The sequence below is a fragment of the Pipistrellus hanaki genome (assembly GCF_964339955.1).
Source record: "Pipistrellus hanaki genome assembly, chromosome: 2".
NCBI lineage: Eukaryota > Metazoa > Chordata > Mammalia > Chiroptera > Vespertilionidae > Pipistrellus > Pipistrellus hanaki.
In genome coordinates, this window is record NC_140504.1 from 177,038,640 (window position 1) to 177,062,039 (window position 23,400).

A 23,400-nucleotide genomic window follows, 5' to 3' on the forward strand; every position below is an offset into this window, starting at 1 on the left:
CCCTCAGACTCAGAGATGGGACAGAAAGGAAAGGCCAGTCACCAGGAGAGTCTGCAGGCTTCCTTTTAATCAAGGCTCTGCTGAAAGTGTTTTGTGGGACTTGGAGCCCCCAAAGCATGAAATGGACATGTAACACCACCTGGATCCCCGAAAGCAGGCCAGGCCACTCTGGCGAGCACTGCTGGCCTGCCCAACTCCGGTCATCAGGCTGGATATTCCATGGCTACATTTCAAGGCTCAGCACTGCATCAGCCAGGATGAAGGAGTGAACCCAGCTGCTAGCAGAGCTGCCACCCCAGGCTGAGGGCCAGGTTCCAGCCGCTGCCAGTGAAGACTGGTCCTTTCCTGAAGGCAGTTGTTCAGAGTCCAGCCACCAGCCCCCCGGAGGGAGAGAACTCAGGGCCACGGGCTTGGGGAATGGTCAGGGTTCCGTAGCTCCATCGCCAGCATCCTTTGGGAAGCCGCCTCTGGCGCAGACAGCTGGCTGGGGGGGCGCCCCGGGTTTGGATGAGACATTCTGGTTGGAACAGAAAGGAAGAAAGTGAGGCTGGGAGGAAAGGCCTTGATTAGGCCCGCAAGGATATGGCTACTTGGCATCTGGACAGCACTGAACTTTTCAGAGCCTCTCACCCAGATGAGAAGTGGGAGGTGCAGCAATGGGGACACTTTCACGCTCGGGGGAAGCTAGGGCTCAGCAAATCTAGCCAGTGGACAGACCCCACCTCCCAGGCCCAGTCGGGAGGCACTGACCCCGCCACCCGCCGGCTCCGGGCGCCGGCGGCCCAGCTGCCGCAGCATCTCCTCGCAGGCGGCGATGGTGTCCAGGAGCTGCCGCTGCCGCTGCTCCACCGCGTCCAGCAGCTGCTGGGCGCGCTCATCCCGGGGCGGCTGCGGGGGTGGCCTCCCGCCGAGCCCCAGCCCCGCCTTCCCACGGTCCACGCCGGCAGCCTCCCTGCCCGGAGGAAAGAGCGAGAGACAGGCCGTCAGGGCCGGCGCTGGCGCGGGGTCCGAGCCCATTCCCCCCGCCCCGACGGGCCCCCTCTCACCCCCGTGACCAGTCTGAGCCGGGGCCCCATTCCATCTCCGCCTGCGCGGCCCGACCACCGCCCCCCTTTCGGCCGCCCCCTCCCCAGCGCTGCGCTAAGGTTCCGCAAAGCTGCGCCCCGCCCCGTTCCCACCGGTCTCCTTCAATCCTCCTGGGGGTCGTGGTCCCTTTAAGTGGCCGGGAGCGGAGGTGAGGCCGAGCCTCCCGAACCGGAAGCTGATTGGGTGCGTCACTTCCTCCCGGAAGCGGGCCTAGGCGGATGTCTCCGGCGCGTCCGTGCTGGGGACTGAGGGCCGCGGTGGCTGCCAGCGTGGGGTTGAGCGAGGGGCCGGCGGGCTCCGCCCGCAAGGGCCGCCTCCTCCGTCCTCCGGGCCCCGCTCGGGCGACGCCGGGGGCCCGGCTGCTACGGCTCCCGGGAAACGGGGCCGTGCGGGCCGCAAGCCCGGAGCGCGCCGGTTGGGCCGAGGCGCTGCGGGCTGCCGTGGCCGAGCTGCGCTCCGGCGCCGTGGTGGCCGTCCCCACCGACACGCTGTACGGCCTGGCGTGCTCGGCGAGTTGCTCGGCGGCACTGGACGCCGTGTACCGCCTCAAGGGCCGCAGCGAGGCCAAGCCGCTGGCCGTGTGCCTGGGCCGCGTGGTGGACGTCTACAGGTAAAGCTTCCCCGACCCGGCCCCGCTGGGGGCGGCTCTACGGGAGGGGCTTCCGGTGACGGCTTGGGAGACTGAGGCGCCGGGAGCGGGAGGGGCCGGGCCGGCTCGCCTTGGAATCCGGAACTGGAAATGTGTGTCGAGCACTTGACGTCTGCCAGGCCCTCTGCGAGAGGCGGCCGCCCAGCAACGAGCGAGGCGGGCGGGGCCCCTATTCTGGCGTTTTTGTGATTGATGGGGGCGGGGAACTCCCACGGTTAAAAAAAAGGGGGGGGGGCGGGGAAGGAAACGGTAGCTTAATTTAGTAGGGAGGGCTTTGAAGAGAAAATAAAACACGGAGCGGGATAGCAGCACAACTGTTGTGGTTTCAGAGACCGGAGGCATGTGGGCCCCAAGTTTGGGGCGCTTCCCTGGAGCCCAGTCTTCTGCTCAGGCTCTTAGGTGAAGAGCGAAGACAGGTGGATCCCACTGGAGTCCCCAGGACCCCCTTTTCTATCAATAGATCTGCCTAAAGTCTGAGCCAGGACCAGCAGTGGCCCTTCGTTCTTGGGTAGATTTGTGGCCCCTTCGTTTCCCAGGTACTGCCATGTGAGAGTACCCGAGGGGCTCCTGAACGACCTGTTACCAGGACCAGTGACCCTAGTGATGGAACGCTCCGAGGAGCTCAATAAGGACCTGAACCCCTTCACTCCTGTGAGTAGATTTCCTCTTGTGTCTCTCTGCCCTTTGGCTTTCACAAGGATCCAGGCTGGACCCACTAACCCACTCCTTTTATCCTTTCTTATGATCCCCTTTCACCTTGCTTCGTAGCTTGTAGGCATCCGGATTCCTGACCATGCCTTCATGCAGGACTTGGCCCAGATGTTTGGGGGACCACTAGCTCTCACCAGTGCCAACCTCAGCTCCCAGCCCAGTTCTCTGAATGTGAAGGTGAGAGTTTCATAGCTGTTGTCCCATTCCCAAATGTCATCAGTGAACCAGGAAACTTAACACAGTTTTCTCTGAACCATTGGGGTTGGTGGTTCACTGGAATTGCCTGACAGGAGAGTCATTAGAATGGGAAGTTGACGGGTTGGGTTGGGGGAAATCCAAGTTAAAGAATCTTGGAAAGCTTTTATTACAAAGCTTGAGAAGTGAGGGGGGGAAATGGGTGTTTTCTTTCTATCCTATATAATAAAAGGCTAATATGCAAATTGTCCCCTGGGAAGTTTGATGATGTGCCCTGACCACCAGGGGGCGGCACAGAACAAAGGAAGGCCCTGGCTGGCCCTACCCATGCACAGATTTCGTGCACCTGGCCTCTAGACTTTTTAATAAGAAACATAAGTATAATCATTTCCCCCCTTGTTGTAGGGGTAGCAGTTATTGAGGGAATAAGGCAGTAAGTCTTTACAACGACGCTATAAAGGAAGTTAAGGCTCCAAAAAGTTAAATCACTTGTCCCAGGGACTCCTGACGATGTTGTCTTACCTCTGCCATAAGCTAGGTCAAAGAAAGATTGCCCTAATCCTGTGTTAGCTGCATAGCTTGGAACAGATGAGGACACAAAGAAATTTGACTTACCACACTGTTTTCTTCCTCCTGAACTTAAATGCAGAACATAGTCAAAGGATGTGGTTTCCCATGCCCAGTCCTAGAGAGTCTGGGAAAGTGAGAGCTCACATCCCTTCTTATTCTCAGACTGCAGGCTTTTACTTGGTCTTGGTAGCCATTCTCAAGGCAGTGGGGAAGGGGATGGTGGGAGGTATTCCTACCTCCTCAGCAAACAGTTGACCTATCCAACTGGTATTCCCCCATCCCATATTCCCAGGCCCGTCTGTCACTGTGATGTCTTCATAAGGGATGAGGGGGAGTGGGTGATGCTGTAGCTAAGAAGGGAGTTCCCTTCCCACAGCCCAAGGATTGAGTGTTGGTGGCATGAACTTCAAGAGTCCACCCTGTTTCCTCTCTGTACCGTGATCCACAGTTCTCCTGAGACTGGATCAGAGTGCTGGAGCTGGAGGGAACCTTGGGGAGCATCTGTCCAGCTCCCTTATTTTACAGCCCTAGATAAAGTAACTTGAATGTGGTCATACTGAGATTTGGAGGGAAGTCCAGGGCAGAGCCCATCTCTTTGGGCTCTAGCTCGGACTCCAGTCATTGTACTTAAAACTCCCCAACAGAAATGATTGTATGGAATTTCTTCCTGGCACAGCAAGATATTCTTTGAGCTCTAGATAGATGTTAATTGGGGTGCTGATGTGGCGGGGCAGACCTCAAACATCATAGCAGACCTCAAACCTCATAGGATGTAGTATTCTAGGTGCTAATGCAGTGTCCTTAGCATAGCTGACTGTAATTAATTGAGGTTCCTTCTCCTCTTGTAGGAATGTGCCTCCTGGTTTGGGGTTGTGTAGCCTTTGTCTTACTTGTGAACCCTGCCTGCCTGCAGTGTGACATCATTGCATAGGGTTAGTGTCCATGCTCTTCCTCTCCCTCTTCTTAGGAGTTCCAGGACCTCTGGCCTCAGCTGTCCTTGGTAATCGATGGGGGGCCAATTGGGGATGGCAAGAGCCCCAGGTGTCGCCTCGGCTCAACTGTGGTTGACTTGTCTGTGCCTGGAAAGTTTGACGTCATTCGTGCAGGCTGGTGAGTCTCTCTCCTAGGCTATGGGGATAGGAATTGAGGGAGGCTGGGAGATGCAAAAATGGCCTTGACAAAATAAAGGTTGCCACACTCTCTTGCCCTGACAACCTTTATTTTGGAGAAGTGGTGGGTGGAGTGAGACTAAGTTTGCTGGTGGTTTGTTTGTTTGTTTGTTTGTTTGTTTTCCAGGATTCGAAAGGATCTTTCAAGGGTTTGATGAGCAGAATGCAGTAAGACCAGGGAGTTAGAGCTCCCTGATCACTGGACTCTGGTGGGCTTTGAGAAGTCAGACCCTTAACTCTCCTCCATTTCCTCCTCAGTGCCCTGGAAAACACTACGGCTGTCCTCCAAGGGAAGTACGGGCTGCTCCCTCACAGGGATCCTGCTGAGACGTGGGCAGCAAAGGGGCCCCAGGACTGATGTTGGACACTATGTGTCTGTCACCGGTGGATGGCCAGGCCTCATTTGCGAGGCCATTGGGGCCACAGCGTCACCAGTCTGACTTTGAAGGCAGTTTGTCTTTATGAGCACTGGAGCCAAGCCCCAGAAGAAGCTGGTTTAACTTCACACCTGGAGAGTGGGGCTATATTTATTGTCTGCAATTTCCTATGCCAGCGAAAAGCTGAATAGAGACTAATAACATTCCTAGGATGCTCTTCTAATAAGCTGCTCTCCCTCTCTCTTTTTTAAAATTATTTAAATAAAATTTTATGTTTGGAATCTAGTGAGAGGTGGTGGCATTTAATGTCCAAATAAGCTAGAGTGCTAGTTGGTGCTGTTTAAAAGTGTCAAGTGACCAGAGGCTTGAGTTTAGTGCTCCTGAAGCTGGATCCAGGTTGGCCTAAAGCCTAGACCCTAGAGTGACAGACAGACACACCTCCCTCTGAGGCAGGGCTGGTGTGCGGCGTGCTGCAGTTGCCTGGCGGAGGGTCATTGCTTCCTACCAATGGTGGGAAGTCAGCTCAGTTGGCAGGAGTGGGTGGGGGATCCAAATTAAAGAGGATAGGAATATAGATCTATCTCTTCAGACAGTGCCTTTTTTCTTATTCATAAAACACATTATAATGATACCATTATTGAAACCCAGTGTCCACTCAGCAGCCTTTATCTGCATTCATATGTATACCATGTGTTAAACAGTTATTGTTGGGCATTTGAACTTTTTCTTTCAGAGAAAATAAAGAAATTAAGACATCTTTGAAAATGGTTTTTCTTTGGATTATTTCTTTAGGATAGAATTACTGGGTCAAAGTATATAAACATTTTTATGGCTCTTGATACAGATTAGCCTTCGAGAACTGAATCCGGTTGCCATCAGTGACATAGGAGAATTACTGCCCCCATCCCCTGGGGCACTGCCATGCTTTGGGTATTTTTCACATTGTGTATTTGTGAAATGAGGCCTCCGTGCTACCCCTTCTGTAAGTTACAGGTCACCCCATCCAGCCTTCTCACCTGTCCCTGTTTGCCTTGGTTTCCCCAACTAAGTCACAAGCAGGTGACCAGGTCTGCCCCATTTATCAGTGGGGTTTAGTATCAGTTACCTAACTGCAACTGGGAGTCCTTGTGGTACCCTGTAGGGCCCACTACCTCCCCTCTGCCTTGCATCCCAGTTCCCAGAATTGGGAATCCCTCTTGAATCCATAAACTTCTCAATATAGTGGTTCCCAATGTACATATTTTCAAGTAGATCCTAATAATTTGCCAAAAAGGTATCCCAGGGCCTGCTTTGAGGGTCCTTGTAGTTGGCACTGTAGTTTATTTGTAAAGAAGCAATGGTTTGTTAAATATTCCCTCTAACAACAATCTTGCTATTTTCTTAAGCAAATCCCTCTTCACTGTGCTAACACTAGTCATGCCTCATGTTAGTCTGTCCAAATCTGACTACAGGGCCAGAATTTGTGAAGTCTTGAAGAGAGCAGGAGGAATGCTTACTTGAGAATACCACATCGTTTAATAATACAAAGCACAGTAGCACTGAAAATGGCTCTAGTGAACGGGCCTCATTCGGGTTTAGGCAGCTAAAGGGAGGGGGAAGTTCTAGTTCTCTCCCTGAAGCTAAATGTTCTGGGGAAAGGGAGGATTGAGCACAGAGGTATTTTCTTAGAGAAAACAACACCCAGCAGTGGGTAGAACTGCAAACAGGTAAAACCTATAGCTGTGCTCCTGCACTAGCTACAAGGCCATACATACCAAACGAGGGAGGCTGGGTCCTGTAAGGGAGATGGACCGCTTCTGGTCATTTGCTCCCGGCACATAGGAAAGTGGTGTTAGTCTGTGTTGAATTAATGTGTGAATGCTCAGGATTATTTTCTGAAAATTGGGTTCAGGAATCTACTGGGAATAGCTTAAACCTAGAATTTCCCTTTTAGAAAATCTCAAGTATGGTTCCCCAACTTGGACAAGATGGTCAATGCGGGAAGGAGGCCTGAAGAGAGGGCAGGGATGGCAGAAGGGAGCAGGGTGCATGCTAGTCCAGGACCCCAACACCCTTCCTAGAGCAGTGGCCTGGCGACTCCCCCACACCACAGCAGCCTGCTGAGTTCAGAGTCAGAAGGGATTATGTCTGTTCTCACTGAGGATGTGAAGCTTCCCTGGGCTACATCCGGCCTCTACAGTTCCCTCTGCAACACCGCCCAGGTTCCTGTCACTGCAGAGCAACCCAGCACCGCTTACGCCTGAGGAACAGGCTCTGGTCCTACACGGGCCCAAGCCTGATGGCCCACTCAGAAGCACCAGCTGCCGACGTGGAGACGGCGAGTGCCGACACCCTCAGCTGAGCCCCACATGAAGACAATATTCCCGGGAGGCTGGGACATCGGCACCTCATGCCCAGTTTGCAGGCCCCTCACATCAGCCACTGCTCCTTCTCTTTGATGAAGTGCTCCGCCCAGCGGCGCGTCAGCTCCAGGTACAGGCTGGGCTGATGAGGCAGGTAGTCCAGGTACAGACGAGTTGGCGTCTTCTTGGGAACGGCCTTCTCGATCTGGGTGCCCTCGTGCCACTCGTTGAAAGAGGTGATGGAGACGATCTCGGGCCTCACTGTCAGGGCTGCCTGCAGGGCCGTCTCGTAGTACTTGCCGTTGACCCTGTTGCGCGTGTTGTGATTATTCCAGGGCCGGATGCTAGTGTCAATATACCCAGGCCCCACACTGGGAATGAACATGAGGTTGTTGGCGTCACAGAAGTTCTTCACAGCTTTCCAGTTCTGGTGGGAAGAGCCGAAGGAGAAACCATTGGAGGCAAAGTAGGTGTACATGCCATCAAACCCGGCGGCCAGGATGTCGTGGGTGTGGCCCTCCTCCACCAGCAGCGCTATGAAGACCCCGTCGTAGGGGGTGTTGCGGATGGAGTGCAGCCCGTTTGGAGTCAGGAGATGGGCCCAGGCCTCGGGGGTCGTCAGGTACGAGTCGTAGATATAAAAGAGTGGGAGGCTCTTTCCCATGCTGTTCTTATAGCGGTAAAACGCGCCATGGGAGCCATACCTGAGGAGCAGAGGAAGGAGCACCTGAGTGGCAGTCTAGGGTGGCAGAAGCCAGCACTGCTGTGTCACCAGCCATCGATGAGAGCTTTCCTGATGGTCTACCACAATTTTGGATCCAGCCAGCCTCCATAAGTGGATTGTCATGCCTCAAAGCAAAAACTGGTTCCCTCCCCAGCCTTGTCATTCCTTTAGTCAAGCCTCACCTCCCTGCCTAGGCCAAGCCACATCACCTTTCATCTGGACTGCAGGCTCCCAATTCTACCTCCTTATAAACCCTTCCCTTTTAAAGTCTACCTCAGATGTGATTGCTCCGAAACCCGCAAGGCCCCACCTTCTTGATCTGGCCCTGCCTACTTCTATTCCTGCTATCATCCCATCTATCTCTACACTCCTAGCAACACTGGCCTTCATAGCAGTGCTGGGCTTGTCCCAAACTATGACCTTTGGATCTGACAGCCCTCTGCCTGGAATGTCTGCCTGTCCCGGATCTGCAGAGCTGCCTCTCCATTGGTGTCAGCTCTCATGTCATCTCGGAGAGCTCACTTGACCACCCATTCTAAAATATTTGTGGGACACACTCTAGCAAACACAACACTGTGCTTTATCCTTTATTATTACTCTTACATAGTATGGGTCACTACTTGATTTTTTTGTGTGTAACTAACTACTCTCTGTTCCACTGCACCCCTATATACACTAGAATGTAAACTGCTAATCCTACCTACTACCGTACAATGGGCTTGGGACAGTGCCTGGACAACTAACGGCACTCAATAAATGTTTCTGAATGAATGAATGACATGTGCAAGCACTGCACAAACCACTTTCACATATATTAACTTATGTAACTTTCACAAGACTCACAAATTACGAGGCTTGCCATGTGGCTCAGTGGTTGAGCATCGACCTATGAACCAGGAGGTCATGATTCGATACCCAGTCAGGGCACATGCCCAGTTTGCAGGCTCAACCCCCAGTGTGAGGCATACAGGAGGCAGCCAATTGATGGTTTTCTCTCATCATTGATGTTTCTATCTCTCCCTCTCCCTCTTCCTCTCCCTCTCTGAAATTAATTAAAATTTTTTAAAAAAAGGCTTGCCTTTGTTACAGATTGGAGGCTGCAGAATCAAAATTCAAACCTAGGTTCCTGATTCTAAAGCCCAAAACTCTCTTACTATAAAATAACTGCTGGGGACACAGACACTCTGCCCGTGTGTCTGTTGGCCTGCCCCTCCAAACCTTCTGTCCTTACTCCTATTTTGATCCCCACCAAAGTCCACGCCCCAGAGCAGCCTTACGTGTCAATGATGTACTTGATGTTGTCATGCAGCGTGATGTCATCCCGGCCCTTGTAGGGTTGGATGTGGAAGGCCACCTGCCACAGATAGGAGATACTGGTCACGTGAGTATCTGTCCAGGGGTCACAACCTATAAGGCTGATGCTCCAACGATGGCCTAGAGGAGAGGCTGAGTTCAGGAGAGGGTCGGCAATGGTGGGCACTATAGACATAAAACAGCCACTGCCCTCAGGGCCAAGAAAGAGCAAGAAGTGTGCCCACCTCCCACATCTGGGCATCACTTTTTTGGGAGGAGGGGGAGGGTCATTCTGTTGGGCTGTGCCAGGAGAGCTAATAGGTTTCAACTTCTCTGCCAGTTCAAGTGATTGGCATTAAATGCCTAAAACTGTGGGAAGAATTATACTGAAGCTACTTCAATGGTACAATGTGCTATGACCTTGTTTGGAATTGTTTGTGGAATTGTATGGAATTGTTTGTGGGCCCATTTGGTTCTTGCCTGCCCTCTATCAAGCATCAGGATCTCCAACTTAAACTCTATTGTTTTGATATTTAGTCTCCCATTTCTCCTATATTTAGTTTTCCCAACTTTTTTCCAGAAAGTTCTGAAAACTAGAGTGACATAGGCAATATTTATTAGAACCCCACCCCAACACCACACTTGCTTCTTATTTGCCATAGCTGGGCTCATGCCAAGAACTTGGGTGGAGGCACTATCCCTATGGGCAGAAGAGGGAAAACCTCCAGAATGGGCCAGAGGGCACTCGATCTCTTCTTGAAGACTCACCTGGATGTTGTACTGATGGGCGGTGTCCAGAATGGCGGGCACCAGGTCATCGGAGGGTTCCCCGTTGTCATCCGCCATGCCAGGTGGATACCAGGACAGGACCAGGACGCCTGAAACACAGCACAAGCTACTTCAGAGACACACAGCATCCCCGCAGCGGAGCTATGTTTCCTCACAGACCACCTCCAACTGCAAAATGGTTTCTGAATGAAACCTTCCAGCAAGGGCTCCGGCCAGGTTCACTTCCTGCAGATCAGATTCCAGAGCCCAGGTCCTGGAGCTGTCCTCGCCCACGGTGCTGAAGCGCAGCGTCTGGGGCGAGCTGAACGCATCAGCCTAGAAGGAGCCTGAGGAAAGCCTGGGTGGGGTCCCGCCTTTTGCTGATATTAGCAAGTAGTAGAACAAAGGGAAATGGGTGGACAATGCCACACCCACCCGGAAGGCGCCGAACTACCCCAGGAAGAAAGGAGCTCCTCTTGGGTCCTGAAGGGAGATGAGCCCTGAGCAGAGAGGTCCTCTGATTCTTCTGGTGGGAAATTGCATTTGTCTAGCCTGTCTGCCACTCTAGACTGTAAAATCCCGAGGGACAGACGTTGTGCTATTTACCTGTGAATACCTGCCCCAGTGTCTCTGGCATTCATTGTTTCCCTCACTCACTACCTGTTTCCAGATAAGCTGACATGGACTGTAAAACCCAGAGGAACTAATTCAAAGACAAAACCTGACACAGGTGAGCCTCCCCCCCAGCCTGCCTACAGGAGGCTCCCGGGACCTCCTTTCTGCAGAGTACTTTGAGGGAAGATCCCGGACCCGTGCTGCACACAGACCAGAGTCCATCCTGCAGCGGGCCGGCGCCGGGAGGGCTGCGGCTCTCCGCCCAGGCGCTACTCTGAATGTAAGGCTCCTGCAGGTTATCCGTTCTGGGATATCCAGGCGTCACTTACCCAAACCTAGAAATCCAACAGACATGAAGATCGCACCTGGCACAGGTCTGGCCCACCCGCCTTTCCACAGGCTCCCCCAGCAGGTCTGCCCTCAGAAAGGGCCCCGAATAGCTGGGGTTCAGGAGGCAGAAGTGGGTGCGTGTGAATAACAGAAGGTGGAGCGGTGCCTCGTGGAAGGGGTGGAAGCCAGGCTGTAGGATGAGTGGACCAGAGGCCCGGGGACCGGACCACGTGGAGCTGCGGTGAGGAGGGAAGAGGTGAGGCTGGGGGACAGGACGCCTGGGGAGGGGCGGGGAGAGCTCACCGATGGCGGCTTCCTTCAGCTGGGTCATGTGCTCCCGCAGCACGTCGGGGTCCCGGGAGCTGTAGGGCCCCAGCTCCGGGTAGAAGCTGGAGCCTAAGTCGTCGGGGGGACTGTGGCGGCCGCGGGGGTAGCTGGCCGAGATCTTGGGGTCCCAGTGCGGCACCATGACGTGGTCCCAGTGGATGTAGCGGCCCTCGCGCCGCGGGCTCCCGTACCACGAGTAGTAGAAGGCGTGCAGGTCCGAGTAGACCCGCAGGCTCTGCCCGGGGCCCGGCTCAGCCTGCGCGGGGGCCGGCTCCGGAGGACCACCGGGGCCCGCGGTGCCGGGGGGCGGCGGCGGGGGCGGCGGCGCGGCGGGGGCGGCGGGGGCCCGGGCGGCGGGCGCGGGCTCGGGGCCCCCCTCCGGGCGCCGCTCCAAGGACGCGAGCTCCAGGCCCGGGCCCAGCGCCGGGAGTCCGTCCGGGGCCTTGAGCGTGCGCAGGCCCATGAGGGTGCCGAAGGCGAAGAGCAGCACCAGGAACAGCGCGATGCAGGCGCGGCGGCGCCGCCGGGCCATGGCCGCCCGCCCTGCGCTCCCGGCGGCCGCGGGTCACCTCCCGGCGCGCCGCGCCATGGCCGCCCGCCCGCCCGGCTCCGGCGCCGCGCAGCCCCGCGTCCCAGGGAGACGGCGCCGCGGACGCGGGGCGGCGTGGGCGGCGCCGCCTCTCCCGCAGTGCGGGCGGGCCCGGCACACACAATGCGGGCGGCGCAGACCAAGGGGGCGCGGGGCGCGGGGCGCGGGGCGCGGGGGAGAGAAGGAAAGGGCCGCCCCGCGAGTCCCTGGCCAAAGCCAGCCAAGCGGCCCGCAGAGGACTGGTCGCCTTCAGCCTGGGGCAGCGGGGTGGGGCGCCCGAAGGGGAGAGGGGTGCCCTCCCTCCGGAGCCCGGGAGAAGGCCCGTCCTGGCGGCGGCGCTGGAGGGCGTGGAGCAGAGGGCGGCGGGGAGGAAAGTGAGCATCTATGGTCGTCCCTTTCCACGGTCCCCTTCCCCGCTGATCACTGCCCTGACTTCACCGGCCCCCTCCCCACTGATCTCAGCGCCTGCCCTTGATTGCCCCAGATCCCCCCTTCCACACACCCAGGCAGCCTCTGGAGCCCCGAGGTGGGGAGAGGACCCCAGAGTCAGACCCACCCAGGCGCTAGAGCACAGCAGGATGAGGGAGACCAGGACTTGCACAAGGTCACACGGAGCAGGTGTAAGCCCAAGGGTCAGAGCTCGCCAGAGCTTTCTCACTATCCAGGCTGCCTGGTCTCAGGCCTGCTGTGTCCCTAGCCACCCACCCGTCAGTCCTTGCACAATCTCCTGGGGTGGTGAAGACTAAGTGAGAGAGTTAGGTGGAGCGCGCTCCCAGGGCCTGGCAGAATTAGCACTCAAGCCAAAGCCGGTTTGGCTCAGTGAATAGAGCGTCGGCCTGCGGACTGAAAGGTCCAGTTCGATTCGGGTCAGGGGCATGTACCTTGGTTGCGGGCGCGTCCCCAGTGGGGGGTGTGCAAGAGGCAGCTGATCGATGATTCTCTCTCATTGATGTTTCTAGCTCTCTATCCCTCTCTCTTACTCTCTGTAAAAAATCAATAAAATATATATATATATATATTAAAAAAAAAAAAAAAAAAGAATTAGCACTCAATACCTCCACGGATCATTCTGGACTCCGAGCTCCAGAGCGCAGGCCCAGGTTGTGTTTTCCTTTTTAGATTTCTAGGGCTGCAAGAACAGGGTCTGCTCCTCAGTTCCCAGGGCGGTTTGTTGAACCAGACTCTGGTGTGATGTTCTGTAGACAAAGATAACTCTTTCAGTCCGCATGGATGGAGCTCCTACTCTGCATTATTCATTATTTAATTCATTCAGAAAATAGGTTTGTTCATCATCTGCTTCTTCACTGGTCCATAATGATAGCAACTGTGTTTCATCAGTTGCTCTATCTGTAGTGTCTAAAAACAGAGCTTGGCATAAAAGTATGCACCTGATGCTTTTTTCTTAAGTAAATGAATTGTAGGACAGCCAGGAAGAGGAGGCACAACGCTGGGAAATGTGGGTAGGTCTGGAGCCCAGGAAAGTAAATTTGAGACAATTCATGGTAGTAAATATGAATTAAGTGGAATGCTTTCAGCACCAAGTAATAGACCTGATTCAAACTGGCTTACTCACTATGGAATGTATCATGTCAGTGCAGGCAGCCCAATAGTAGGCCAGAGTGCATAGACATCGATTTTTTGTTCCACTAATTTATGCATTCATTGATTGATTATTTTTTGTTGTTTTTGTGGTTATTGTTAATCATCACCTGGAAATATTTTTCACTTGACTTTTAGAGAGTGAAAGGGAGTGGGAGACACACACAGACAGAAACATTGATGTGAGAACAACACATCAATTGGTTGCCTCCTACATGCCTCCCAACCAAGGCCAGGGATGGAGCCTGCAAGTGAGGTACATGCCCTTGATCAGAATTGAACCTGGGGCTCTTCAGTCCATGGGCCAATGTTCTATCTACTAAGCAAAAGTGACTAGAGCCATTGGTTGATTCCTGTATGTGTCCTGACTGGGGATCAGACCCACAACTTTGTTGTATTAGGACAATACTCTAACTGAGCTACCCAGCCAGGATGAGATTCAGCATTTCTGATAAGATCTCAGGTGGTGTGCTTCTGGTAGTCTCAGACCTCATTAAAGTACAGGAGGCTTATTACTCCACATTTTGAGGAGTCTTTAAGTAGGCTGGTTTCGAGATGTTAATTCAGAGGTTCAAAGACACTGGGGCAGCAGATAATCTTGTCTATGGTTTCTTGGGCCTGCCCGTCCTGGTCCTACCTGACAATATCCAGATATAGAAGAGGAAATGGCTGTCTTATAATCCTTTTAAAGAGTAGGATAAACTCTTCCAGCAGCTCTCAGCTGATTTCCCATCACTTCTGATTGGCTAGAATTGCGTCATATGCTGCTGCTTAAGCCCATCCCTTGTCAAGGCCATTCAGAGAAGGGTGAATGAAATCAAAAGGGAGGAAATAAGTGTGAGTTGGGTAAACAGCCAAGAATGTCTCCCACTTCTGCTCGGAGTTTATTCTCTTCTTTTTCGCGGTGTTGAGAAAGCCCCTCTTACCCTATTGTGGCAGGAGGTGGCAGATATTCTCTGTGGATGAGAGATCTCTGGAGTCCCAGGCAAAGCTTGATTACAGTACACCACACTTGAGTCCACCCCTTGCCCAATCCAATCCGAGTTGCCTGCTGCTCACAAATGAGTGGTCACACTCATCTCCGCGCTGCCCCCCCCCCCCCCAATCCACCCTTCCTACAGTAATGCTCTGTGGTCTGCCCTGGCAGGACTTTTCTCAGCTACCGTCTGACATGATTTCCTACATCTAAAAAGAGCCCAACGTTCAAGTTACATCAATCTCCTTTCACTTTTCCTCAAGCACTCTGTTCATGTCTGCCTGGAAGTCTACACTCGTCTCTTTTTCCTAATAAACTTTCTTTTTCCTTCCTGTTCAAATTCCACCCATCACTCAGAGCTCTTCCAGATATGGTTCCTCAGTCCCGATGGAAGGGAGCAGAAGCCCTGTGTGAGGATACTTGATTACCCACAACCACACTCCCATTCTCCCATCAGTCATGCGTATTGCCATTCCCCATTCTACTGGTGAAGAAAAGGCCGAGAGAGGTAGCAAGAGACTGGGCTGGGGTTCAAGCCTACCTCTGCCTGTGCTCTGAATCACTGTGCAATACTACCTCCTGAACCTGGCACAGTGACTGTTAGGCAAGTGGTTTATGACCTGTTTCATATACTATGTTAGTGGCCTCCTGACCCCAGCTGACCATGCCTGAGGTTTGTAGAGCACAGTGGGAGCAGGAAAGTACCCCACTAATGAAAACCCACCTGTGCCTTCAGAGATACCACAATAAGCCACTGTCATGGGCAGACCAGAGTATAAGGGGCATTGGACTCAGCACCACAGTCAGTAAGTGTGAGAAACTACCAGGAGGCACCACCGGAAGTGCCGGAAGTGGGCAGCTCTGGGGAATGAAACTCAGGAATTGTGGAGAGAGGCAGGGAGTTTCTCTTTTTATGGTACGCCTCATAGTACCATTTGACTTTTAATTCTTCTACATGCAATATTACTTTGATTAAAAATAACTTTAACCAAATTCAATGAATACATGAATGACCCTTTTAAAATCCTGAATGTGGAGAAAAGAAGGAAATAGTATAGATGACAATAGCCATCGTATGGGTTTGTAGTAAGTATCAAACAGAAGAAAAAAAGCATGGAACACATTTGACACAGAACCAGCAGCAAGAATTATTATGTTCGTTAGACTTAAGAGATGTCATTGTAAGGACAGGCTTTGATAATTAGAGGTCACTCGGGTCTCCATCAGGACAGAACGGTGCTACCTTCTACCCTGACCCTTCTTCTGCCTCTTCTCCTCTAGATTTTAATTTCAACCCGATCCACCAAACAGACTAATTCTCCTCACCAGCCTCTCTGCACTTATACATAACCCTTCCATCATGCTTCTACTTCAGCCCAACCCTTAACCCTGAGAAACAGGAGCAATGAAATAGACAATCAGGCTTTATAGTTCAGAGGGGAAAATAATTGACTTCCCTGGGAAAGGATTTATGTTTCTAGGAAAGTGAGTTTGGAAGGAAATACTGAGTCATGTTATTCAAGTCCCATTCATCCAGCCATTCATTGCACATTTACTGAGTGCATGCAAGGTGCCAAGCATAGTTCTAGGTACTGAAGATGCAACAACAAACAAGATAAGTAAGCTTGTGTCTCCATGGAGTTTACACACAATGTTACAATGACCCCAGAGCAGCTCTGCTGGCAGGCTGAGGCCTCTGGCAAGACAGTCACCTCCATTTGCTGCTGACGAGTTTAATGCAGTGGAATTAAAAAAAAAAAAAAAAAGACATGAATTGGGTGCCTGCTCATTCACAGCTCCCTGCTTAAGGGGACATCCTTATACCATGTGACCCTGTCCTAACCACAGCTTTCTGGATCAGTAACAATCTGACCCAAGCTAGGCTATTAGATTCTTTGCCAAAATTAGCTGTGGGGAGTGTGAACGAAAAGAGCCACATGCTAACCTGACAAGCTCAGGGAGGCCTGCATGGCAGAGACCTAAAATAACCACAAAAGATGGTTTGAAAATTAAATATCTAACTACTAACAGGTTATAGTGGGTAGTCATGTCTTATACTGATATGACAACCTGACAAAGATCAACTTAGATCTTCTTTACTGAGCCCATTTGCCTTTTTGCCTCTAAGATAACATATCTGTGAGATGTCTGGGTAACTTGTAACTTCCTTTTTACTCAGATCCCTCAGAGCACAACAAAAGGCCTTGAGACATTCCCTCATTGTTATTGTTATCAAGTTAATTGTCAACTGTTAATTATGTTAAAATATCCTGTATTCATCTCTGTAAAAGAAGCTCATGTCCATCATTTCACCTTTTACCCTGTCCCAGAAGTTCCTCCGCTTTGCTCTGTCCCACCTCCCTACTCTATCACCAGTGAATTTCATGTAACTCACCTATGTCCCTTTCCTTTGGTTGCAATGTATAAATATAGAAATGTAACCCGCCATTCTCAGGAGCATTATCTCAATCCGTTGAGGTTCTGCTTCCCGGCATATGTCGACAGTTTGGCTCAAATAAACTCACAAAAATTCTTTACAGGTTTCAATGTTTTTCCCCCTTGTTAACAGGAGGTAAGTTGAAAGGCCATGCAGAGTAGGGCCCACAGCAGAAACCAGGTAGACACCATAACAAGCCGATGTCATGGGCAGGCCGGAGTTATAAGGGGCCCGATGCTGTAAGTAGGCTGAGGTGAGCCCTCTGTCTACAAAGAGGAAAATGAGGCAACTATACTATCAGAAGAAGAAACCAGAGAAATTTGACCCCAGGAAGAAAAAGAAAGAGAGATCAAACCGATGACTTCTTTTAAATATATATTTTGATAGATTTGAGAGAAGAGAGAAGGAGAGAGAGGTAGAAACATCAATGATGAGAGAGAATCACTGATCAGCTGCCTTCTGTGTGTCCCTATTGGGGATCAAGTCCCCAACCTGGGCATGTGCCTTTGACTGGAATCAAACCCGGGTCCCTTCAGGCCGACTCTATCCACTGAGCCAAAGCAGCTAAGATTAAGACTTCTCTTAAAAGGTTAGAGCAGCTGCCCCCACTGGGGATGAGCCCGCAACCAAGTACATGTCCTTGACCGGAATCGAACCCTTCATTCCGCAAGCTGACGCTCTATCCACTGAACCAAACCAGTTTCGGCAAGAATATTTTCTTTTAAAGTTACATGGTTGCCTCTTCAATCCCCAGTCAGGGCAACTGATGATGTTTCTCACATCAATGTTTCTCTCTCTTTCTCTCTCCTTCTCTCTCTCTCTCTCTCTCTCTCTCTCTCTCTCTCTCTCTCTCTCTCTCTCTCTCTCCCTCCTCCCCCGAAATAAACATAACCTTGGGTGATGATTAAATAAATAAAATAAAATTACATTGTTACTGAACATGTTAAAAAAAAAAAAAAAAAGGGTTAGAATAGCTGCCTCACTATCTGACAGTCTCCAGACCCAGCTCCATCTCCTGCCAGTTTGTTCAGTTCATTCTTGGGAGATGTGTCCATGCACCCGATCAACTCCTCTCTCCTTCGCTTGAGGTTTAAATCTGTCTGTGGCAGATAGACCCTAGAGTGGTCCCCATGACTCCTGCCCCCTGGTGTCCGTGCCTCTCTGAAGTCCTCCCCACCCCCATGTCAAGATGCAGCAGCTCCAGGTGTCAAATGCAGACATGACATTAGGAGGAAAACTTTTCCTAGAATCCCCCATTCCGAAAGCCACGGTTGCATCACACACCCATGCCTAAGCTAAACTCAGACATGGAATGGGCTGAGAAATGATTAGCCAATGACAATATTTATTCATCCCTGAACTTGGAGATAGCATCATCTTCTCTGAGCAAAGGATTGCAGTAGATAAACATCCCAACAAAATTGGGGATTTCTCAGGAACAAAAAATATGAGAGGGAAGAGGTATTGGGATAGATAATCAACATTGTTTACCTTGCCAACAGATATACTTACTGTCTGTAAAGGTGTGTGTAAGTGCGTGTCATAAAGGGTATAGGCTAATCTATTAACAAGATTTAAGTTTTGAAATGGGACTGTGTAAAGTGAATGGATATGTTCACTTTTACTTGGGAAATTTTTATTAGTTTCTATTACTTTGGCAATTCAAATTTAAGAGGACTGCTTTAATCTTAAAGTTGGCTGATCAGAGAGATAGAGCTAAGCCTGGCCAGTGCTGCTCAGTGGTGGAGCATCAGCCTATGAACTAGGAGGTCACGGTTCAATTACAGGTCACGGCACATGCCTGGGTTGTGAGCTCCATCCCCAGTAGGGGGCGTGAAGAAGACAGCCAATCAGTGATTCTCATCATTGTTGTTTCTGTCTTTCCCTCCCTTCTCCCTTCCTCTTTGAAAGCAATAAAAATATTTTTTTTAAAAAGAAAGAAAGAAATAGAACTAAGATTTTAAAAAAAGAGAAAGTCAGAGAAGCATCTGTTGATGGATCCCATTCCCACCCCTGCCCCCAACTACAGTCACTCAGGTACCAGAGCAAGTTATTCCTACTGAGGATTTGGAGGCACAGGGCTCTCAGAGCCTGAGGCCATAAAATATTAAACCATCCAACCCCAACTCCCTCTCCTCACTCTCTCAGTGCAGCCTGCACATCACAGATCGGTTTCCTGGGCACATTTTCCTGCAGGGAAAGAATTTGCTGGACTTGGCCATGCGAGCACTCTGGCCCCCTTGGCAGTTCCATTTCTCATCGCATATTAACACATTAGTTCTATTTTTTTAAAATAAGAATAATATATTGTGTGTGTTTTTTTAAATATATTTTATTGATTTTGTACAGAGAGGAAGGGAGATAGAGAGTTAAAAACATCGATGAGAGAGAGTCATTGATCAGCTGCCTCCTGCATACCCCCCACTGGGGATATGCCCGCAACCAAGGTACATGCCCTTGACCGGAATCGAACCCGGGACCCTTCAGTCCCCAAGCCGACGCTCTATCCATTGAGCCAAACCAGTCTCAGCAACACATTGGTTCTTATAGCAGGATAGCAGCTGAGTTAGTATGATCTACTCCCCAGCATGTAGACTCTCTCTCGGTACTATTAAGCCAACTTTATGAGCTTGGACCATGATGAATCCACCAAGGTAAATGTCACCTCTGAGGCCACTTGGTAGCGGGCCAGCCAGCCTGCCCTGATAATATCCCTGTCTCTTCAAACGCATTTCCTTCAGGTTCCTTGCTTTCTAGCCACAGTCATCTGGAAGCGTGTCTCTTTCTGGACCCCTCGTTCTGTCTTTCCCTCTATGACTGTTTCTCTAAGTCTCTCTTTTCCTACTTCACCAGAGAACCTTCCTTTATCCTTTCCCGTTTCTTTCTTCCTGTTGTTCACCTTAATTAGCCATGGAGTTGAATAATAAAATACACCGGAACTATGTGCCAAGCACTGTGCTGGGCCGTATATAAACTACATTCCTACCTCACGATGACGCTGAAAAGCATTTTTATTCCTGCTTTACAGAGGAGGAAGTAGAGGCTCATGAGGTTGTGTTGTGTTGGATCATCTATAGGTTTTCTTTAATTTTCAAAGTCAAAAAAACGTTTTGTGTTTCTTTTTTCTTAGGAAAATACAGTGTGAGCGTTTGTTTATGCCTCCATCTTATTTTTGCCAGTGAGTCTCTTGTCCTAGAAAAGCATTCACCCTGACGGGAAGCCTGGGACTCCTTCCTGCCTCACTCAGGTCTGAGCTGTCCCCTGCCGCGGGGTGTGTGGTCCTCCAGAGTCTTTCTTCCTCCTCCCACCCCACCCCATCCCCCCAGAGCTCACACCCACGTGGGGCATCTCCTGGACACGGACCCACACACCTGAAGCCATCTCACCTGGGGAGAGTTAGGGTCCTGTCCACCTGAGCTTGGCACTCTGGTTGCTCACTTTGCTTTGGAGCCTGCGTGCCTGGTGTGTGCAAGTGTGTGTGTACTGTTGTGCCATCTGTGTACCCCGCTCACTTGCCACGGTTACCCTTATGAGAACACTACAATGGGGACACATTGATGTTTCTCTCTGCTTCTTTCCCTCCCTTCCACTCTCTCTAAAAGTCAATGGGGGGGGGGGGATCCTCTGGTGAGGATTAACAAAAAAGGAAAACTCACCCCACCCAAAAAATACCTCACCCCTAACCCACTCCCCATGCCTGCTGTTTTCAGGAGGGATCTAACTGCCCTTGGCTGACTGGCCCCAGCACTTACAGGCGACAATCCACCATGGCTTAGTTTCCTGCTAAGGCCCTTCCGAATCTCTCCATGAGGTGTCCATTCTGCAGCCTCCTGGTAGAGTGGAGTCGGCCTTGGAGCAACTCTTAAGATTGGGCATAAATCCGCATGCATCGGGGCTTCTCGTTTTGTTTTTATTATAAACGAACTGTTCAGAGGAAGAAAGACCAGGCTTGTTTCACTACATTTTCTCCCCTTCTTTTCCCCATGCCTAGGGTCTAGACATGGGGTGCCTACAGGTGTGTGTGGTGGGAGAGGGTGGGAAACAGATTCTTGAAAGCCAGGGGTTTGCGGGACAGACTATGTGGCTTTCCCCGGAAAATTGCCCCCATAGGCTTGGCTGTCTGCATCTTGTTGTAGCACATAGGGTCAGAACCTCTGGCTGAGGTCCCCGGACTCGGGGAAGATGCCATAGCTGGCGCTCAGTGACTGCAGAGGGGACGGGACCTGGTTTTGAAGAGAGGGTGAGCAGTGAAGGAGTGAAGACTCATTTTGAAATGAAAGGAGTCCTGGGTCTCTAAGCAGCTTCTAAAAATACCATCTCCTAGCGCTGGGGGGCAGGGGGAGGGGGGAGCGAGCGTGAGGAGAATGAAGATGGGAAGCAGGTGGGGGTGGAAGTCAGGTGGATCTGATTTCAGAGGCCCTGTCAGCATCCTAGGGCCGGCCAGACCACACACCGCCTTCTGCTGTTTCCAGCGGGTCCCAGCAGCGGGTCCCGGCCCTAGCCCTTCCTGATGGCCTTCTTGTCTGCAGGCAAAGAAGCCCTATCCTCCCAGCCCCTTCCATGGCTACTGCCCAGCGAGTATGTCTGTGAGCAAGCAAGTGTGCCTGTAAACATACCACACACACACACACACACACACACACAAATGACATGTGAAAGCAGCTTGTACATGTCTAGTGGTCTACAATGCCCAAACATGTAATTACACGTATGCTTGAGGAAGTATGGATGGTGGCAGAAACAGGGCGATGGGCTGGAGTATCCTCAGCACAGAGCGTGGGACCCAGTCAGCGCTGGTGGGAGGGTGAGGAATGCACACACACAACATGCGGAGACACTCCAGCCAACAGGTCACGTAGGCACAAGACTCGCATTCGTTCTCAAGACTTCTTCAGCTACCAAAGGGAGTGTGGGGTTAGGGTCTCCCCCCCCTCCCCCCCCAAAAAAGGGCTCTGAAAAGCCACAGGGTGGGCGGAGCTTTCTCCGTTCAAGTTCAGCCCAGATGGTGGCGCTCAATAGCCGCCTCCCTGGTCCTAGACGAGGGCCCGGCCCTCCCCACACCAACGCCTTAAGCCCTCCGCTGGCACATAAATGACCTTCACGAGATAGAGGTCGTGTTTCCCGGCGGCTCCTCCGGTGCCGGTGGAACTCGCCGAGGACGGCTCCGCCTCTCGGGCAGAAGCCTAGCAGTCGCGGCCGCAGCGCGCTTCGCCTGTCCCCCGGGGTGGGCGGAGAGGGATCCGCAGAGGGGTGACTCCAGGCTCCGAGGAGCCGACTGGAGACACGGCTGGCCGTGGAGAGAGCTGCCTGTGTCCTGGCAGCAAGAGCAAGAGCCCGTGAAATTGATCGTGGATGCAAAACCCACCACCGTCCTATCCCGGCATCCACATGGTGTCTGTTCCAGCTTCAGAAGCGTGGCTGGCAGGGTGGGAGTCTTTCCCACTTTGCTCTCTTCTCCGGCAGCTCCCGGGGGGCGGGGTTGGCCCCTTCCTCCGGCCCGTTTGGTGTGTATGTTGTGTGTGTGTGTGTGTGTGTGTGTGTGTGTGATGATGGCGGGGAGCTAAGGGAGCCGGATCCAGTCAGGAGACAATCCCGGGAACCGCAGACCCTGGAAGAAGCCGAGGCCTGGGAGAAAAGAGGAGCTCCCCAAAACCCCTGCAGGTCCTGGGAGCAAAGGGCCTGCCAGGCTAGCTCAGAGGCTGCAAGGGCCGCTGTCTCCCCGAGTTTCGCCCCTTTTTAAGCCACGCCCACAAGATTGACTTCTCGGTAATGAGGGGCTAAGGTTTAGCCCTCCGGACTACCGACGCCAGTTCATCCTCCTCCCCAGGAGCCCAGCCGGCGCTCAGCACTGCCCCACCCCCACAGTTTGAAGGCTGGAGGGACCCCTTCCTTTCCCCGATCTAGTTCGCCGTTCCGCCCCCCTGGCCTATGAAACTCCGCCCCTCAACCCTCTGCTGACGGTGATTGGTGAAGCTCCAGCGGCGGTGCCTAGTGATTGGTTCCCGTGGATGACGGTCACCGGCGAGGTCCCGCCCCCCGCTGGCGCCGGGGTCTGGGGGCGCTGCTCCGCGGCGCTGGGGCTGGCGGGGCTGGAGCCGCGCCGCACTGACGGCTCGGTCTGCGGACCATGGAGCCCGGCGCCGGCCCGCATCCGCTGCGCCAGTTCATTTGCCTGGTGCCACTCTCTCTCGCGTTGCTTTTGGGACCCGGGAGGCCCGGGACCGCCGAGGAAGGTGAGGAGACCGGCGGCTGGTTGTTCTCGGAGCCTGGGGTGCCAAAAGCTAGGGGGGCTGAAAAGCGGGAGTGCTGGCGAAGGAGTCCTATGGAGAGACTGGAGTCTGGATTGGGATTTGAAGCAAGCGGGCGCGGGAAGCGAAGATCTGGAGAGACAGAGGGAAAGGTGGCTGAGCCATAGAAAAGAGAGGGGCATCGAGGAGCTCCGGGGCTGGGGAGGGACCTGGGAGGCTGGGGAAGAAAAAATGACCAGCAACTGTGGGAGCCAGAGGCGGTGGTCCAGGGACAGTGAGACAGACCGGCTGAGCAATGGGAGGTGGGAGGTGTGGGGGCGGGGAGAAGAAGAGAGCAGAAGGGGGGAGCCGAGATGAGATAGGAGTATGGGGTGGGGGGGACGAGATGCTGCCCG

At 52.5% G+C, this 23,400-nt stretch overlaps 4 protein-coding genes across 7 annotated transcripts in view; 2 read left to right on the forward strand and 2 right to left on the reverse strand.

Moving 5' to 3' along the window:
• Positions 1-45: 45 nt before the first annotated feature.
• Positions 46-1,312, reverse strand: LOC311617100 (uncharacterized protein C1orf122). 2 transcript variants are annotated; one of them, XM_084873302.1, is made up of 3 exons: positions 1,179-1,312; positions 751-952; positions 46-517 (listed from the first exon to the last, which is right to left on the reverse strand). In XM_084873302.1, the coding sequence occupies exons 2-3, from the start codon at positions 796-798 to the stop codon at positions 422-424; spliced, it is 144 nt and encodes a 47-aa protein (XP_084729428.1). In that variant the 5' UTR covers positions 799-952; positions 1,179-1,312; the 3' UTR covers positions 46-421. The 2 variants fall into 2 exon arrangements, with proteins under 2 accessions (XP_084729428.1, XP_084729427.1); XM_084873301.1 differs by having other exon boundaries at positions 1,047-1,184.
• YRDC (yrdC N6-threonylcarbamoyltransferase domain containing) lies at positions 1,305-5,042 on the forward strand (the record flags this gene model as incomplete). The annotated part of the gene is made up of 5 exons (XM_084873286.1): positions 1,305-1,696; positions 2,272-2,386; positions 2,504-2,623; positions 4,179-4,321; positions 4,639-5,042. 5 exons carry the CDS (start codon positions 1,305-1,307, stop codon positions 4,736-4,738), a joined length of 870 nt encoding a protein of 289 aa, XP_084729412.1. The 3' UTR covers positions 4,739-5,042.
• Positions 5,043-5,407: 365 nt separating this feature from the next.
• MANEAL (mannosidase endo-alpha like) lies at positions 5,408-11,969 on the reverse strand. Of its 2 annotated transcripts, none has more exons than XM_084873280.1 (4): positions 11,133-11,969; positions 9,885-9,994; positions 9,101-9,177; positions 5,408-7,803 (listed from the first exon to the last, which is right to left on the reverse strand). In XM_084873280.1, the coding sequence occupies exons 1-4, from the start codon at positions 11,686-11,688 to the stop codon at positions 7,167-7,169; spliced, it is 1,380 nt and encodes a 459-aa protein (XP_084729406.1). In that variant the 5' UTR covers positions 11,689-11,969; the 3' UTR covers positions 5,408-7,166. The 2 variants fall into 2 exon arrangements, with proteins under 2 accessions (XP_084729406.1, XP_084729407.1); XM_084873281.1 differs by lacking the exon at positions 11,133-11,969 and adding an exon at positions 10,829-11,103.
• Positions 11,970-22,817: 10,848 nt separating this feature from the next.
• EPHA10 (EPH receptor A10) overlaps positions 22,818-23,400 on the forward strand; it is a 31,815-nt gene continuing 31,232 nt past the window's right edge. The window contains exon 1 of one of the 2 annotated variants that reach the window (XM_084873275.1): positions 22,818-22,990. In XM_084873275.1, coding sequence (XP_084729401.1) covers positions 22,885-22,990 — 106 coding nt within the window. In that variant the 5' untranslated portion in view covers positions 22,818-22,884. Of the gene's footprint in view, positions 22,991-23,099; positions 23,158-23,400 lie in introns of those variants that run through there. The other variant, XM_084873276.1, reaches the window with a different exon arrangement.

Coding starts and splice junctions, on each gene's coding strand:
- LOC311617100 (XM_084873301.1), bottom strand. CDS start 1,081: ATGGAATGGGGCCCCGGCTCAGACTGGTCACGGGG. Junction 953..1,046: donor GGCTCAGACTGGTCACGGGG/GTGAGAGGGGGC, acceptor TCCTCCGGGCAG/GGAGGCTGCCGGCGTGGACC. Junction 518..750: donor CGGAGCCGGCGGGTGGCGGG/GTCAGTGCCTCC, acceptor TGTTCCAACCAG/AATGTCTCATCCAAACCCGG.
- MANEAL (XM_084873280.1), bottom strand. CDS start 11,688: ATGGCCCGGCGGCGCCGCCGCGCCTGCATCGCGCTGTTCCTGGTGCTG. Junction 9,995..11,132: donor GCTGAAGGAAGCCGCCATCG/GTGAGCTCTCCC, acceptor GCTGTGTTTCAG/GCGTCCTGGTCCTGTCCTGG. Junction 7,804..9,100: donor ATCAAGTACATCATTGACAC/GTAAGGCTGCTC, acceptor TCTGCTCCTCAG/GTATGGCTCCCATGGCGCGT.